Source organism: Tinamus guttatus, unplaced genomic scaffold, assembly GCF_059628265.1.
Source record: "Tinamus guttatus ecotype Peru unplaced genomic scaffold, ASM5962826v1 Tinamus_guttatus_pri_ptg000110l, whole genome shotgun sequence".
Lineage (NCBI taxonomy): Eukaryota > Metazoa > Chordata > Aves > Tinamiformes > Tinamidae > Tinamus > Tinamus guttatus.
In genome coordinates this window covers 804378-822571 of record NW_028288644.1, presented here as the reverse complement: position 1 = coordinate 822571, position 18194 = coordinate 804378, and the positions used below count along the sequence as shown (strand labels likewise).

The 18194-nt window shown below is 38.9% G+C and overlaps 1 protein-coding gene across 1 annotated transcript; it reads right to left on the bottom strand.

Moving 5' to 3' along the window:
• Window positions 1–5224: 5224 nt before the first annotated feature.
• LOC104570154 (programmed cell death 1 ligand 2) lies at window positions 5225–9912 on the bottom strand (the record flags this gene model as incomplete). Its single annotated transcript, XM_010217151.2, has 5 exons — window positions 9844–9912; window positions 8023–8385; window positions 6787–7071; window positions 6103–6243; window positions 5225–5261 (listed from the first exon to the last, which is right to left on the bottom strand). Coding segments are annotated over exons 1-5 (881 nt in total), but the record flags the coding sequence as incomplete, so codon positions are not given.
• Window positions 9913–18194: the final 8282 nt, after the last annotated feature.

Genomic DNA, 18194 nt, shown 5'->3' with positions numbered 1-18194 from the left:
GGATCTGTTCTTTACAGTAGAAAATTGTCTTGCAAAGCCTTTTTTCCTTTGCTGTTTTACAAAAAACAAAACAAACAAACGAAGTAGGAGGCTGTCGGTCTTGTGGCAATCAGCATGTTTCTGCCAGCTGAAGTAAGAAATTTGTTTGGAAAAGAGATGACTTCATAGTTTCTTAAGAATAAGTATTTTGTCCATTGGCAAACTGAATCTCTCAAAGGTAATTTTCCAGGTGCTAGCTGTGATCAGAAACAGCAGATAGATTTTCTAGTGTGCAACTTTTAATACGTGTGCTTCATATGGCCATTAGAAATCTCTCTTCTTTCTTCAGTACCTTTTTATAGTATGCTAACATGTTTTTGTTTATGATATTCACTTAAGTGGGACAAATGTACATAGATGAATAAAGGAAATGCACATTAAGAAGATAATGGAAGCTTACTGTTCAAGGTACCCACTACGCTAGACTAAGATGACCATTTTGGAATGTAAGTTTTAAAGATCGTATCTATAGATCAATGCTCATATAGCAACCGAAATTTTCCTAATGTTGATCTAATTCCAGATGGCCCACTGTAAATTTCAATATTATTCTTAAAAAGGAACTCTAAATGTTTTGCAGCTACTTTATCAGAAAACTGTTTTGTCAGCTGCTTAAGATGTCAGCTTGTGAAGCAGTAGCTGAAGCAGAAAGAACAGAGACTCATCATATCACACATATATCATATGCTTTCTGGTTTACTGTTAAAAAATAACTCATGCATTAAATCAGCTGCACAAGCAGCTGACAAGCTAACTTTCACTTTCTAAGATGTGAGAATCATCCCAGTTTCTTTCTTTTTATTGCACCCTACATATGCAGTGAGAGTCAGTGAGAATACAAACATACAATTGAAGATACACTTCTAGATATTTTTATAGGTATCACAGTGAATAGCAATATTGCTTCTCTCTGTCATGTGAAATAGAGTGGAAAGGACATAGGGTTGAAGTGAAAAGCTGAGCTGCCTCTGCCTAGGAATACGAGGTGAAACCATACAGTGAAAAAAACACATTAAACCAGGGTATTTGTTATGCATGTGAAATGGGCAGCAAGTGATGCTCACACCGGTTGTTCCCTATCCACCACAAATCAAAAGATACTCAGCAAATCACATTAATGTCAAGAAGACTTTCATTTTAATAAGAAACAATGATATTCACCATAGTCAAATTACAGAGGCTGCATACTGCTTATGTTCACCACAGAAACAGCACAATATAATTTGAATTACTTCCATTTTACAAGTATGTGAGAAAAAATAGAAAAAAAATGCAAAAATTATGCATGACCACAGTGAGCTAGATTTTTCACATTGGCTAAGAAGGTGAAAGTGGCTCATTGGTCCTGTGTGAGTGCAAATCTGGCCTGGCAAGAAACTGCTTGAGACTAAAACGTGCTGCATGTTGACTTTAGAGTATTGCTAGACAGTACAAGTTAGGCCAGTCCCCAGGCTGCTCTGTGCTACACGTAAAGCTACACAATGCTTCAAGAAGCTGCCTCTGATTCCCTGGCATCCTATATGATTTGCTATATCAGCAAGGAATCTGTCTGGTTTGGGGCTGATCTCTGGTAAATCCAAACAGGTACAACTGCATATTTAAGGATTCAATATGGCAGTAGAGGTAACTATAGAGAAATGCTTATTTTTCTCTTGCTCAACACCAGCCCTGCTTTTTTTTATTTACCTATTTATTTATTTGTTGAAAGTCATCTATCATGGCCAAACAGAAGGGGATATGAATGGTGTCTTTTTGATCTTAAAGCAGTGCTGTAAGTTCAATTTGTGTTGGAATAAATAGCTACACAAGACACGGGAGAATCAGCTCCCATGGTCAGTAGTAAGTAGTAGCTCCCCCAGCTCAGTGCTAAATAGTAAATCTTGACATTGCTGATGTAATGATCTTTTTTTTGTTTGTTTTGCAGTGAAACAGACAGCATTCTTCCAAGGGATTACGCCAAAATAGTTCCCACATGAACACCTGTCTTTTCAATCTCATAGCATTCTTCTAATGAGAGCTCATAAATGCTAGTGCCATTGACCATTAACATGTCAAATCCTACCTGAAGTCTTTCGTTTACTGTGTTATGACTATCTGAGATGACAACTTGTTGTTTCCTGTTCGTATTTTTTTCAAGTCTACCACTGTATTTCCCTGTAGAAAATGTATTCAGAACTGAATAAGGAATTTTTAGGTATTTCTGTAATGGAAAGGAAAAGAAAGATCAATGCTTGGCATTGAAAATACTCATCTCTCCCATTGAGAAAAAGTTAAACCAGTGTAATTGGAATAGAAACCTGGCAGAACTTCACTTTCACTTTTTATTCTGAATTTCTTCTAAAGAAAATACTGTTGAGTAATCAGCTCAAGATGTAAAATCTTTTATTGTCATGTAGTTAAAACAACACACCATATTTTTTCACCTGTCTACTTACCTCCCTAAAGATGTCTCAATATTACCACAAAACCACAAATTAGAAGTAGCTATACAGGATTTTATATAGCCTATACAATGAAATTCTCTTTCTGCAACATAATGTTTATCTACTGTTGGAGCTGGGTCTTTTTTGCCTGTCCTTTGATTCGACTTCACATTGGCTTTGTGGTATGATACATATTCCATATGCTGTTTTGCTGTTGAGTACTTGTGCAAATTTCCAGATTAAAGTGTGGAAAATTTGGACATGATATATAAGAATGTAATGAGGTCTCCACATGAAACATATACAGCTTTTATTCAACAAGATGCTTCAGTCCAGGCAACATTTCTGAGATTAGATTAGCTAATAAAGGCATTCCTGAACAAAAATGCGTTGAGTAAGAGTATCTCCAAAAATAAAGTGTAAGAAAGGCAGTCAAATAACCCCTTCACCATGGTAAACCACATTTAATGACAGCATAATTCCCCGTAACTTCCACATACAGTGTCTTAAAAGGCATAGCTTTTTCAGTGCTGCCATGCCAATAAATCCCCATGAATTCGTTGTTCATTTAAAAGCTAAAGTGCTGCAGATTTTCTCTGAAGTTCTCAAAAATAGAGACAAAAAGTGCAAACTATGTCACATGAAGAGTTTTCACAGATTCACATTCCTGCCATCCCCTGGTACTCTGACACTTGACATGCATAAAACCTGAATTTGACCGTTATAATTTTCCCCTTAAAGAAAGAAAGAAAAAAAACTATTATTTTTAAAAATCTCTACAATTATTTAAACAAACAAATAAATAAATACCCTGTTTTTAACTACCGAATGATAAACAGTGACAGCCTGGTCTTCATTATATGCGATTTTTTTATGCCATGCTGAAGTACAGAGTCCCTTTAAAGTAGCCATTAATTACCTAGACATACTGTTATTATCATTTCAGAGGGAAGAATTATCCATGTTTACCTTCCATCCTTCTTTCTTATCTCTCATCCAAACTCTGAATTTCCTATTATGTCAAAGCTATCGTTGATTATCAGCTATACAGATGAAATACCAAAACTGCAGTCTGGTTACATAGCATTCACATGAACATTTGTCAGTAAAATCTATGTCAATAGAAACATTTACAGAATTGGGACTTGAGTAATTAGGTGAAATGTACTACATCTTCCATGCCGATGCAGCTTGACCTGTAACTTAAAACACCAACATGAACAATCCTTGTTCTTGTAAGTAGGACAATGTTGGTCATTTCCAAGGCTCTCTGGTAAAATATCTGTGGCTTTTATGCTTTAACTACATACTCATCATGGAAGAAAGGTTCTTTCCAGTGTTTCTTAAAAATATATGGTGCTGAGAAATATAAGTTTGTCATATGACTTACTGCCTGTTGCGCAAAGATTTTCGGTCATTAAAATGAAGAAGTAAAAAAAAAAACCACAAAAAGCAGCTTGTGTCCTTTAATTTCTTCATTTCACTGAGCATGGAGAGGAGGCCAGGACCCATGAAGAGAAAAAATACTATAATGGTAAAAAGAAATCCACAGGAAGCCACGCTGTTTTGAGGCAACATGCACTGGAATGATGTCTGGACATGCACCAAAGCTATCTTGCAACTCACTGCTTGGCTTGAACTTTAGTTCATTGACACACAGCATAATTCCAGGGAAGTTTCACACCACCATATGCAAAATATAAAAATGCTTTTGACTGTAGTAGGTGCTGGTTTTTGAAGGATGAAAGCGTTTTTCTGAAAGTGTTGTTTTTAATATGCTATATATTTAGTGTCCATGAATTGGACAGCTGGGGTAAGACACAAGCAATACCGTTTGAGATGAAGTGAGAATCAGTGAACAGCTTTTGTTTTCTACAGTCCAATCCCTAATTTTCATTTCTCCTAAGGAAGTTCTTGTGACTTCTGTTTTTTTTTCATAGCAAGATACTATGGTAGCTTTTCAAGTAAACCCTGACCTTGAAAAAAGCTTGAGGTTATCAGTGTGTCCAGAATCTGTGGTGTTTCCGCAGGCCACTCCATCAGCTGTGTCACAGTTTTGATAGTTTGACTCTTTGCACTTTGACTGGGGGAAATCCCTTGTGTTAATTCCTGGAGCACCTTAGGCTACCTTGGGTCTTGTTGGGGTCTACCTTGGGGTTCTGCGCCCCAAATAGCCCCACCAATGTCCCCCTGATTGCACACCAAGAACTAGAGCTGTATCTACTACACCTGTGCAGCTGCACCTAACACGGACCACAACCTCCCTACTTGCAATGCTTTAGTCTGACAGACTTTTACTTATACACAACAAAAGTGATTTATATCAGGTTTAAGTTTTAAGAGTGTTCACATTTCTCTCTTTTCTCTCTCTCTCTTTTTTAAAGATTTATTAGCAGAGGACAAGATCCCAAGATTTCTTGGGATTGTCTTCCCAATCAACCAACTTTTTGGTTGTACCTTAGTCCTCTAAGGCTACTACAACTTCATTGCAGGACATAGAGCTATATGTGCAGGGTACTGGTATCTCAGTAAAAGGGAAAAACATATGTAAACTTAATACAGCCCATAAGAAAATCATAAATTTGCCTCTAAAGCTTAGAAATTACTGATACTTATTTTTAGAAAATTTAAATTTAAATGGAAACTAGCTTGTATTTTGATGTAGTTTTTCTGCCTTTAATTGATGTCTATCAATTTATATTGATTTTACCTGTAACAGAGAAAAAGCTGTGAGCATAAACATAAAAAAAATTATGACTTACCAGTCCTCGTCTTTCTGGTGAAGTTTTCTTTTCCTGCCTGTTAAAGTAAATGTAAACAAATTAAACATAACCATTTCTAAATTTGAAAGAAACACTATAGTTCAACAAGCTTTTAGATTAAACTGAAAATGTTTAAGATTGTATATTTAGCATGAGTTAATAGTGAACTTTTTTCTAGTTTTCTTTACAACTCTAGAACCAATACTGAAGTCCTTGACAGCAAATTTGTTTCATGATGCCAGTTTATGAGAATAATTATATTCATATGAGCTTATTGGCGTCTATTCATATGCAAGAAAAGAACTGAATAACCACCTTTCTGCATTTCCACTATTTCACTAGTAAAGCAAGAAAGCAAACATGGTGCATAATAGCTCAATGCAGAATAACATGTGCAACAGCGTACAGTCTTAGTTAGATAGCCTTACTGCAGAACAGAAATAGAAGTTCTGTGTTGTATGTTGTAGTCACATGTCTTTATAGTCTTGATGCCATGCTAGTGACAGGGAGACAAAGTTTGCAGGGAGAGCTAGTGCCTTCCACTAAATTCACTGGTACAGCTGGAGAAAAACAGACAAGCTTTGTGTTTACAGGCCCATTTTACCTGAAACAAAGCTTGTCTGCTCTTCTTTTTACAGAAGAGCAGCTGGTCAGATTAAACAAAAAAAGGTCTTCCTATAAACCTTGTCTCACCTAGCAAGGTGGGAAAATAAAGCCCAAATCAAACGAGGAAAGATGTCATTTTACAACAGAGCTCTTCTGGAAATGAAACACCACCACAGTCAAAGGTGTATATCTAAAGGTATTAAAACTGCTGAAAGATCATTCATAGGAAAAATAAGGAATAAGAAAGAAGATCTTACTGAACTAAAACGTACCTTTTTTGGCATTGCAGTTCTTGAATGATTTTCTCTTTTGAAGGATTATTAATGCAGAGAGAAGAACAGCAGCTATCACACATGTGGGGATGATAAATAAGACTAGTGATTTTTGTCCACTATACTGGGTGCTCATTAAAGCTGTTAAAAACAGGAAAAGCAGACAAAAGTAAGTAAATTTAAAACTCAAAAGAGGTATAATTTATAATTTATCTGTCCTGATTCTCCAAGGTCTTTCCCTGACAGGACAAAAATTCTGAAAAATTATCAGTGTTTTGCACTGATTTTATGAATAATCTATCCTGTGATATTACAACAAGAAATTTTACAGTAAGTCAGTGAAGTCTCCCACATCTAGCAGCGTTGGAATGAGTACTAATTTCTCTGTCCCCCCCTTTGAAGAACAGTGAATTAGAAGTCTAGGTCAGGGAAGATTGAAAAACCTCCACCATACTGGTAGCCAAATAATGGGAGTTACCTTGAAATTAAAATACACAGAAAGGTGACAGAGACTGGCTTGTTAGGGCTCAAAGTATGTTATTTATTACACTGGTTTCTAGAACTAAATACTGGTGATGGGTTATAGAGCAGTGTACAGTATAAAAGTGCATAGTTATTTTCTACTTTCTCTGTCATACATGCTTGGAAAGACCCTCTTGTACAAGTTCAAGGTGAGATATGGACCTAAAGTAGAAATGTGAGCTGATGTTTGTTCATTCAGTTCTTTATTCCAGAATATACAGCTGTAGGTCTCACTCATGTTTGGTCTGACCGTCAGGACACTGGTTACGTTGTACAGGTCGTCTGCAGTCAAGGTATAGGTGGTATTTGCAGATCCACTGAGATTAAATTTCTTCTCATTTTGCCAGAATACCTCTGCCAGAGGAAAGCCTTCTGACTGGCACATAAAAACAAACTGATCTTCGTCTGATTTTCTCATTATCTGTTTGTTAATTCTCTTGTAGGATGCTGTGTAAGAACAGGTTGAGTGAAATTATTTTAGGCAACTATAGTCATTTCCCTCCTTCCCTTTCCCTCCTTCCCCTTATTGCCATATTTTGTCTATTTGAGGTACTTCTCATTTATAAAGATGTTGTTCTGCAGCATAATTCAGTACTCTTAATCCTTCCCAGGCCTGCTGCCACTGAACTTCAGTCCATTATACTTTGTAGAAGCCAGTACAGCAGTACTTGACATTGAATTTGCAATTTATTGACACAGATACCAGTGAAACCTAGTTCTCTTTTGGAATATATAAAATAATACCTGTAGTACAATAGAAGTAATTCAGGTTACCTCAACAAAAAGAATATTTTTAATGTTTATGTCACCGCAGATTATTAACAGATGTGACATTTTTGTCATATGAAAAGAGTATGATATTAGAATTTCTGTAAAGACAGTTTGGAACAACCAAGGTTGGTCTTAAAAATGACTGCATCAAATTTTTTTGCATTTGACAAAATTCTCTATTTAAGATCCTGAGGGGGAAATCCTGCTCCCTTGAATCACTGTGATTTCACGCTCTCAGAAGGTAACAGTGTAGACTTTTCAAAGGCTTGGTCTACTAGGGTGTTCAATCACACAGTCATTCATTACTAATGTCTGTTTGGCTTTGTCATGGCAAATCACATGTGCTGGCCCCCTGAGGTGTGATTGCTCAGGGAACTCCCAGCCAAGGAGACTCACAGGTGAATTAAAGGGTTAAGGATGGAGGGGGAAAGCAGCCACCGTTCCTCTCTGACATGGGCAAACCCTGGAGAAGCTCATCTGTCCCTTGAGCTTCAGATTAAGAGTAGATCACACTAAGATAGCTGCTTTGGTATTGAGCACAGGGGCACGGTGAGAGAAAAAATAATAAAATTTTCCTACAAACGTATAGGAATCTAAAGACTTTTTCTATTCCATTTGGTCACTGACCTTTTACTTCCAAAGTAATGTACTTGTAGTCAGCACCCTGGTACTCAATGAGACAGAGGTACGATCCTGCATCTGTGATCTTTATATTGGTGATTTGAAGCAGAGCTCGCCCCCGTTTCAATTCACTGTGCAACAGCGCTGCTCTTCCTATATAATCGTGATGCTGGGATAAAGGGAATGGCTTCCCGTTGCGAAGTGTGTAAACCTCTTTTGATAAGAGCCGACCTTGCTTTTTCTGCTCCCAGACAACACTTAGGAGTCCAAGGTTCAAAGAGCCGTTCACTGGGAACCTGCACTCCATGGTCACGTTACTCCCATACTCCACAACGTATAGCTGCTGAGGAACTTCAACTGTAAATAAAGCTAAGGAGGAAAAGAAAATAAGTTTTATTGTACTAAAATATGTTTCATTTATTGTACTAAAATATGTTGCCTTTCAACATGGGCTAAAAATGGCATTCAGTCACAGAATCATACAGAATCACAGAGTGGTTGAGGTTGGAAGGGACCTCTAGAGATCACCTAGTCCAGCCCCCTGCTCCAGTAGGGACACCCAGAGCACGTGGCACAGGTTGGCATCCAGGCGGGTTTGGAAGATCTCCAGAGAAGGAGGCTCCACAGCCTCTCTGGGCAGCCTGTGCCAGGGCTCTGTCACCCTCACAGGAAAGAAGTTCTTCCTCACGTGAAGATGGAGCTGCCTGTGTTTCAACTTGTACCCATTACCCCTTGTTTTTTTCACTGGCCACACACATATAGTTACTGGGCTGACTATATGTTTTAAGTATTTTTTTCTTTCTATTCACACATTTTTACCATGTGAGTTGTATCTGTATAGCAAAACACCTTTTTTCTAAATTCGGCCCAGGCCAGAGAGATGGACAAGGGGATACATATGGTTGTCCTTCTGTGCACCTAGCACTGAGGCTTCCCTACTTTTCAACAGTCTTACACTGCTTTGATCATGGTCTTTCCCTGCCATGCCTGATAACTGTGGACGCTTCTTCTATCAACATGCTGTGTTTTAAAGAAGACAGATTTGGGAAAGTGATGGACATCATAGAATCATAGAATCATAGAATGCTTAAGGTTGGAAGGGACCTCTAGAGATCATCTAGTCCAACCCCCCTGCACACGCAGGGTCACCTAGAGCACGTGGCACAGGGTGGCATCCAGGCAGGTTTTGAAGATCTCCAGAGAAGGAGACTCCACAACCTCTCTGGGCAGCCTGTTCCAGGGCTCTGTCACCCTGACTGTTAAGAATTTTTTCCTTAAGTTCCTGTGGAACTTTTGGTGCTTCAGTTTGTGGCCATTTCCTCTAGTCCTATCAGTGGCCACCACTGAAAAGAGGCCAGCACCATCCTGTGCACTCCCTCCCTTGAGGTACTTATAGACACTGATTAGATCCCCTCTCAGCCTTCTCTTCTCCAGGCTGAACAGGCCCAGCTCCCTCAGCCTCTCCTCATAGGGCAGATGTTCCAGGCCCCTGATCATCCTTGTGGCCCTGCGCTGGACTCTCTCCAGCAGCTCCACATCCCTCTTGTACTGTGGAGCCCAGAACTGGACACAGTACTCCAGATGCGGCCTCACCAGGGCTGAGTAGAGGGGCAGGATCACCTCCCTCGACCTGCTGGAGACGCTCTTCTTAATGCATCTGTCCCTCTGCTTGACTAACACAAAATGCTGCTGTAAGGCAGCGTGAAACACAGGCACCAGATGCTGTGCATGGAAGTGCTACTGAAGGTGCTGAAAGACATGTGCTGAGGGTGCTGTGGTGTCATTATAGTGGTCCTACCAGTGGGACTGCATGGCGGTCCCTCTCACCTGAAACCACACTGAGCTGCATTTCCAGGAACAGGACTGTCACAATTCCACACATTTTGTCAAGTGAATCTGAAACAAATGAAGAATCACAGCTTAGCTTTCAAAAACTAGCAAAAGCCACCCTACTCTGCAAAAAGCTATCACAGTTAAAATCAGCAAAAAATGGAAGTGTTTACACTTCTATCTACACTAGAAACAATGGAAGTCTTCGTTAAAACAACCCATGCATACGTGTGGAATACGAAACGCTGAGCTATGGCTTTGAAAGAAGAATAAAAAAGTGTTTCTACAACTTTACCCTTTAGGTTTTCAAGATCTGTAGCTTTCAGACAGTAAGAAGGAATTTGCCAGGACAGGGTTTATAAAGTCTCTCATTTGAACTGCATCTCTGAATAATATAAAGAATTGATTATTCAAATAAAAAGAATTGATTTCATTCAGAAAAGCTTTATAAGCCTGTACAAGCAGCCTTTTAAAACTGCCTCTGCTAACACCATAGCTCTTTAAATGATAACTACCACTGATCTTATTTCAACTCTCTTTGGCATGCTTTTGAAAATATTTACTGAGTTCCTTAGCCTCAAGGCCAGCAGATACCTGCAGTTGAGTATAAGGATCTGGATCTCTTGAGGCCAGCTAAATTAGCAGTCCATTTCAGAGGGAATTAGATTTTAGTGCTAAATGCTGTTTTTTCTCTTTACATGTGGAAGTACCTGACATGTACAAAGTACCTCAAATTACTGAGAGTATAAAAAAACAACCCTCAAATAATGTATTAGCAAGAAGAAAGACCATGTTTATAATCTCTTCCTGTATCAGTAACAATCAAACTGTTATTGATTGTTAATTGTACTACTGTACTACTACAACTGCACTGCTACTACTGTAGTACTGTACTACAGTACTACTATACTACTGTACTACTCTTAGTTGTACTTTCATATACAAATAATCATAACTGAGAAAAAGTTACAAAGTTTATAACAGAACTAATGACTAAATAAGAAGGAAAGATTATTTCAAATAAATCAGCATACAGCAATGTAATTTGAAAACTTAAAGAGATGTAGAAATAAGCATAAGGAAGTAAAGAGGAGAAGGAGCAATTTTAGACTTCCCAAGAGCTAGACATACTGGAGAGGGTTTCAGATTTTACTTCCTCCTGCATTCGCAGCTCAGCTTGAAGTACTCTGTCTCTAATTTTCTCAGCTGCTGCATTTTTCTGATCGCTACTGCTCTTAGCACCTCAGTCATGCTCAAGGCGTTGTCATATTTAGCAGCCAAAATCAATGGACTCATCATGGAAATTCAGGCCTTGATTTTTGTTCTCATCCATAAAGGTGGATGAGCATATGACACTAAGAAGTTTATAATATGCAAGTGAAAACTACTTGCATTTATCAGAAGACTTGCTTGAGATGAAACTGATATGTAGCAACCCTAATTGTTTTATCTGTATGAGAAAGGAGCTAATAAACAATATCCAGAATTAGTATCTTAATTTCTTAGATGCAGAAACCAATATCCTGTTCAGCCCTTATAGCCTTTGTTTATCTTGTTTAAGGTAGAGGATGAGGTATTTTTAAAATATATGTATCACCAAGAGTAAAAGGATAGAACAAAATTAAGGAAGTGGATAACTAAAGTCCCATAACAATCATAATTATTAAATATCAGATTAGAGCAAATCTTGTCAGACCAGATGGATTAACGTAAGAAGAACATGACATATACCGTAAGTTACTAGAAAACCCCAGATAAGGAAATATTCTCATTTGTGTTATGGAAACAAAGTCATGGGGTGTTTCTGAGGATCTGTAAAGATCTACATTGCAAGCCATCTTACTTTATTCTTTATTTCTCACAAAGAGACATCAACTTCAGTGTAACCTACCAACACAATTTAATAGTATAGCTACGTAAGGCATCATAAGGGAATTTCTATAAGCTCTGCATCAGCACATGGAAAGTGTGTTTTTCTGAGCTTGTTCTAGCAAACCTGTTCCTGAATAAGCCTCCTTTGCTCCCTATTTTTGTAGAGCATAGGAATGGCCTGTCTTCCAAAGATCATTGTGCTCTGCCATCTAAACAAGTTAGTGCACAGCATTGTCTCACTTTCAGTGGGCTACATCAAGTTTCCTTTAGGCAAAAAGCCATTTCTAATGCACATCCATCATTTGTGTGTTACAACTTCACAGGGGCATGACAAACCTTGCACCACAGAAACAAGCACCTGCTGGTCCTAGCAGCAAAACTAGGGACTGGAATCCACATCTGAGCACGTGGGGAAGTAGCCTGACATTTCAGTGGCAGTTTGGGAGCTGTTAATAAATGAATTTACCAGACTAACTGCAGAAGAGAAAGCAAGTTTTCACACAATGCTGTGTAATTGTGAAAATGAAGCTGCACAGTGTTGAGGTGATGTAAGTCATAGGGCCATACATCTAAAATCCATAATGTCTTTTATGACTTGTAGTTCCAAAGAGGATGTGAAGTCCAAGACCGAAAATCTGAGTGGGAACAATGAAAACAAAGATGGGACTACATGAATGGAAAACAAGAGGAAAATAATCTTCCCTTTTTGTAAAGCTTTTTTTTTTTTTTACTTTACTGAAAGTGCTTACTTGAAACCCTTACTTAACTTTTCATGGACCAAAAGAAACATGGCAAATGCTCAGAGAAAACCAGAGGGTAGTGATAACCAATTATTAAAATTCCACTGCTAGATCAAAAGGATGCTGTGTGTATCTTGTCTCCTTTCAGTTGTACTGATCACCTTCAGTTGTACTGATCATGTCTTTAGTTCTGGCCAAAACTGACATACTCACAGAACTTATAACTCTGATCTTCAACCACAACAACAACAAGTGTCAATAGAGTGCATCATTTCATGCAGAAACTCAAGTAGTTGCCCGAAATCATCCTTATAAATGCTGAGAAAGATTTTTTTTCTTTTCCCTCAGAAGTTTTAGATTAGGCATTCCTGTTTTGAACTACACAAGTTGTATGCTGTGGGCCACAACATTGTTTTCAGCATATTATTCAATTTTCAACATAAAATATATACTTCACCTCTACAGAGAGAAATAAAAAAGTGCTTGTCTTGGTAGAACTGTATGTGTGAGGATGCTCTCAGGAAGCAGAAGAGTTGGTAAAGTGGAGGAGCATCAACCTCTACAATCTTAAAACATGGAGCAATCGAGTAAACAGTTACAGTTTGGGTAGCTATTTTTGGCATGCATATGCCTACTGAATCATATTTTGGGTGGGATGGGAACATCCAGGTTGTGAGTCCCAGTGAGATGAAGGGTGAGATTGGCACCAATCTTCTCAGAAATGTTACAGTGAAGGAATCAGTGCCAAAAAAAAAAAAAAAGAGTACAAAAATGCATCTGTACTATGTCTTGCCAATGGAAAGAAGGTACTTTGTTTCCTTCTCGGGTGTTTGATTAAAAATATAGCACTGCACAGTGTGAAAGCTACATTTGCTCAGCAGTCTGTTTCACAGGCCTGCCCTGTTCCATCCTGGCACTTCCTGCATCATTCGCTTTGCTCATCTCACCCGCACACCCTCTCACCTGCTCTTGCCTTCTCTGCTCCTCATACCATGCACAGGCACTCGCAGCCCACCTCACTACACACTCAGTCCCTTGCTGGTTCCATTGCTTAACATCTGGTGCTCACCTGTGACACCTTGTTTGCATTATTTTAATCTGCTTTTCTCGCGCTTCAGCTTTCAGGTGCAAAGACGCCGTTTCTCACTTCCCTGCTTTCCTCTGTGATTAATTCCTAACAACCTCTTACTATTTATATGTCACTTGTTATATTTCATTGTCACTATTTTGTTTGACTTCAACTGCAGTAGCACAAATATATATGTATAGAAAAAAATGAATATATAAATGCAATAATACAGCTTCAAATAAAAAAATTTTCGCCACACAAGGCAAATACTGAAAATTTGTCAGCAGCAATAACACAGATTATCACTTCTCAGTGACATGCTTCACTTCTTTTTTTATATCCCAAACTTCTACTGAAATATTTTTCAGAGAACCACAAAAAAATATTTTCTTCCTAGTTAGTCAGTGCTTGTCATGGAGTAGCAAAAAGTGAAATTGTCTAGAAATGTTGCAAAATCAAAGCAACCTTGCTGTGACACAGAGTTAATAACATTCAAGAGAAAATAAGCAGAGATATTTAGATATTGAAAAATAATAAAATAGAGATTTTTTTTCCTCTTAACAGCTATTTCCTGAAATTCAGAATAAAAGATTTAAAACAAGAATATGCCATTTCCCTAGGTTTAGAACCCCTCAGCACTACCATTCTGCCTTCACCTGTGAACAGTGGAGTTGGAAGACTCATAAGTTTACTTAAAAACTTCTTTATTCTCCAGGCTTTGAAGTTATCTGGACCTGGGACTTACTCTATCCCACATTCAGAACCAGAGTCCACCTCCTCATAATCATTTGAAAACAAACTTCATTTAAACAATTCCTATGAACATAGTAAAAAACAAAAAATCAGTAATCCACCAGACAAGAAATACAGTAAATACAGTTTTGAATTTTAGCAGCATTCTACTCACATCAGCTCTTTACGCAACCATTGGAAGAGTCAGAGTATGATGACAGCCAAGATATCCAAGGTTTTACAGACAAAGTAGCTCTTCTATGTTTGCATGACAGCAGCAGCAGCAGTCCAACTCTCACAGTCAGTTCAAAACATGCAGCAATAACGCAGCCCTCAGGCTGATCTTACAGCAAGTGACTATTTTAAAAGGAAATCACCAAGTTTCTTAGGAATTATGAGCTGTTCAAGTTTCATTTTCATGCTTCGTGCTGAAAGCACTGAGCTCAATGCTTAGTCTTGCAGGAAACATGCATCTGAACAAGTTTATTCAAAGCATCCAGCAGATTTTCTATGCTCAAATTCTGCTTTTCATTACACCTGTACATTTTTTTCTGGATTTACAACCATTTGGGGAAATTTATAGCTTCGGAGTATGAACATCTTGCATTTACTAGGACTATTCTGCATTCATGAAACTATTAAGTTACTTTTTCAAAAAAAAAAAAAACTCTTCATATTAACTTTAGGGGTCTTCTAGGGATTATTTAATACTTGCATAATACATTTACTGTCCATTTTAGGCTATATCCATATGAAGAAAAATCACAGCGGCAGTAATAATACACTGGTGCCCAGAGTGGCAGTTGTTCTTCCAAATATTCAAACCTTGTCAAGACGAATCCTGAGCAATTTGGTCCAGGTTGGTCCTACTTTGAGCGGGGAATTTGGGCTAGGTGAGGACTACCGGATCGGAAGGATATGTGCTACACACATCTTTTTGGCTGAGAAAGGGGAGAATTTTGTGCATGCCTAAATGGTTATTTGGGAGCCCAGAGATCCATGACTGTGCTGAAGCTCACTGTGGTGTTGAGAAGACAACAGCCACCTCAGCCATCTTCGGGGGCTGCAGAGAAGGGCCGCACACTGCAAGTCTGTGCTGCTTGTGAATGATGGACACAGAGGAGGACACAGAGGTGACCTTGGGGTCTCTTCCCCTCAAAGGGGAAGCAGGATTTCTGCTTTACATAGCATAAACGTGCGCTTTTACCTCACAACAGTTCTGCATCACCTGCAAGTCTGATTTAGGACACGAGAAGTGATCACTGTGGCTTTATCCCCATGAGTGCTTGTTGGTTGGAGGATATGTACAATGTCTGCCTGCCCCCATTTCCATTGTGACTCAGACCATGAAATTAGATGTTCTTCTACCTGGTACAAGCAATTCATCTCAATAACATCACTGTTTGTTATTTGCCTTTTTTTTTTCCTCGGTGAGCTTTTCTTGGGCAGTCCTGGCTAAGAGAGTTGTCCATGTGTAACCTGACCTTTCCCCAGAAAATCCCCAGCAACCAATTTGGCAGCTGTCAAAAGTCAATGGACTGGATGTTAGGCCACCTACAAAACATAAAGTCCATCATGGCCAGCATTATGTTTGATTTCTGACTTACAAACAGTATTAAGGTTGCCTAATGTATCTAATACTTTCAGTGAGAACAAAGGGAACAAGACTAAAAAGCAAATGGAATGAGATCTATACTCCTTATTAATGTGTTGGAGTGGGGGAAATTAATCTGAGACGCTTCTCGTCTGATACTTTTACTCTTTACTTTTCTCTTACCTTCATCTGCCACCAGCATTTGAAGGTTTGTCCTGTTTTTGTCTTTCCAGGCAAAGACAAACAGCCTATTTTGGAAAGACTCCTTACGCAAACACCCTTTGGAATAAATGAGATATTTAACATGATTTGTTCGTAGCAAAGTGAAGAAGGGAGCAGAAAAGGTAGGAACAATGCGCAGAGCCCATAGGTGTTGTTAGGTAGGAACTGCCAGGTTTATTGTAGCAAGATGAAAGTCTCAGCTGGAGCCACGGTGCCTTTGCAGAGCGCTACTGCCCTACGACTGCCCTGCAGTTAGTGACTCTGCCTGCATCACATCCGTAGGGGAGGCACTGGGGCCTGCAGGTACCCCGTGCAGAGGACAAGCAGCAGAGGTTGCTGCAGAGCAGATCTTCAGGTGCCAGTGATACCTCCTGGTGCACCGTCCTGGCAGAGCTAGAAGGAAGACAGGTCTCTTGCCTGGCTCTGCTTAATGGCTACACTAAACTCCCCTTGCAGTTTATGACAGTGTGTGCTCAGATTCCTCATTGGAATACAGTTTCTTCTCCAGCTCCACATTTTTGCATTACTCTCACCCAGAGTATATTTTTTGTGCCTAAAATCTTCCTTGTTTTCTCCCAGGCTGATAGAAAAGGTACCCTAAGGTTATTTCACAGTCACCTCCACCATCTGCTCACTGCGGGCCAGCTCTGGCTATAACAGGTTTCCTTCATGTTCCTATTCCAGCACAGGGGGACAGAAAGCTTCCTGCAACTGCCCTGAGCTGCGAGTCACCTGGGGCATCTCCTGAGCACAGGTCAAGGACTTGGTCAAGGACTTGGGAGGGACAACTACCTGCCTTGGCTGCCCATGCCAATATGGAGTGGCAGACAGGGAACTGGGGAGAAGATGCCACGAAGGTAAAGTCCCACTGATAACATTTCTGCCATTTTGCAGCTTAACCCAAGGCTGCATGCTGTGCATGATGTATGAAACTTTTCTTTTTGGTCAAAAGAAGAGAAAAGAGCACAGATCCCACATGTTGCTCTAAAGGCAGTGATTCTATTCTTACTAACATTTGTTATTCTTTAATGTTATTACACTAGTAGAATTAGTACAAGGAACCAAATGAAAGGAACAGGGAATAAAATGAAATGTCTCATTCTGCAGTAGATGACCCAACTGATTCATAATTACATTTTGCAAATGAATGAGCTCTGAACTCAAATAAACCAGTTCTGGGTATGCGCATGAAACCTGAGCAATCTGAGGCATCTGAAAGTACTTGTCCATTATAAGGACAATGCAGCTTACTGGAACATAATCTGCTCTACCATCCTACTAGATTTTATTTTCCAGACAACCAAACACTGAAGTACCACACAGAAGTTGTTAACTGAAGGAATACAAGACTGTTATGAATATGGTATTTAACTATGATTTTTATGTTAGTATCAGAAGGCATTTTCTTCACCTAATTCACATATCTAGAAGAAACTTACTATTGGTTAGTTGACTGCTGTCGCTGTGTCAAGACTGAAACTAGCTGTGCCAAAATGACTCATGGCACTGGAGGACCAGCATGTGGGTCTGTCTCTCTGTATTGATAAAAAGGAAGCCCAGAGAATTAGCTTCTACTGAAAGTCTAACTTTCAAGAAGGCTAAAATTAGATTTTTAAAAGTGTCATTTGCGATGCTAAAGGAAAACAAAGTGGAGTTTATTTAGAAAGGACAGGTCTTTTCACATTATTTGTTAAGGATCACAGCTCATGTGTATCAAAATTTCAAGCTTCCTTTCAACTACCCAGGAGCTCAAGCACGGGCATTTTGGGAGGCAAAGTGCAGCTACAGAATTTTAAATATATTTTAAACCTCTTATTTCATAATTATATTCATCTCATATGCAGTGTCGTTAACAATGATGTAACAAGCACTGACTATATTTGGAAGGAAAGAAATGGAGTTCTGTCAAAACAAACAAAACCAAAGGAGGCATCCGAAAGTCATAACTGCTAAGAGGTCCACCCCTAGCACAAAGCTGTGGCATGTAAAATTAAATATTCAGTCATGGTTGTATAATTAGGCAAGGAAATATACGTGTATTTTTCACATTAGAACAAGAAACAGTTGTTATTGCAGCTAAGCCAGTTCTAAGCAATTTTCTGCTTTAATGCCTTCTAAA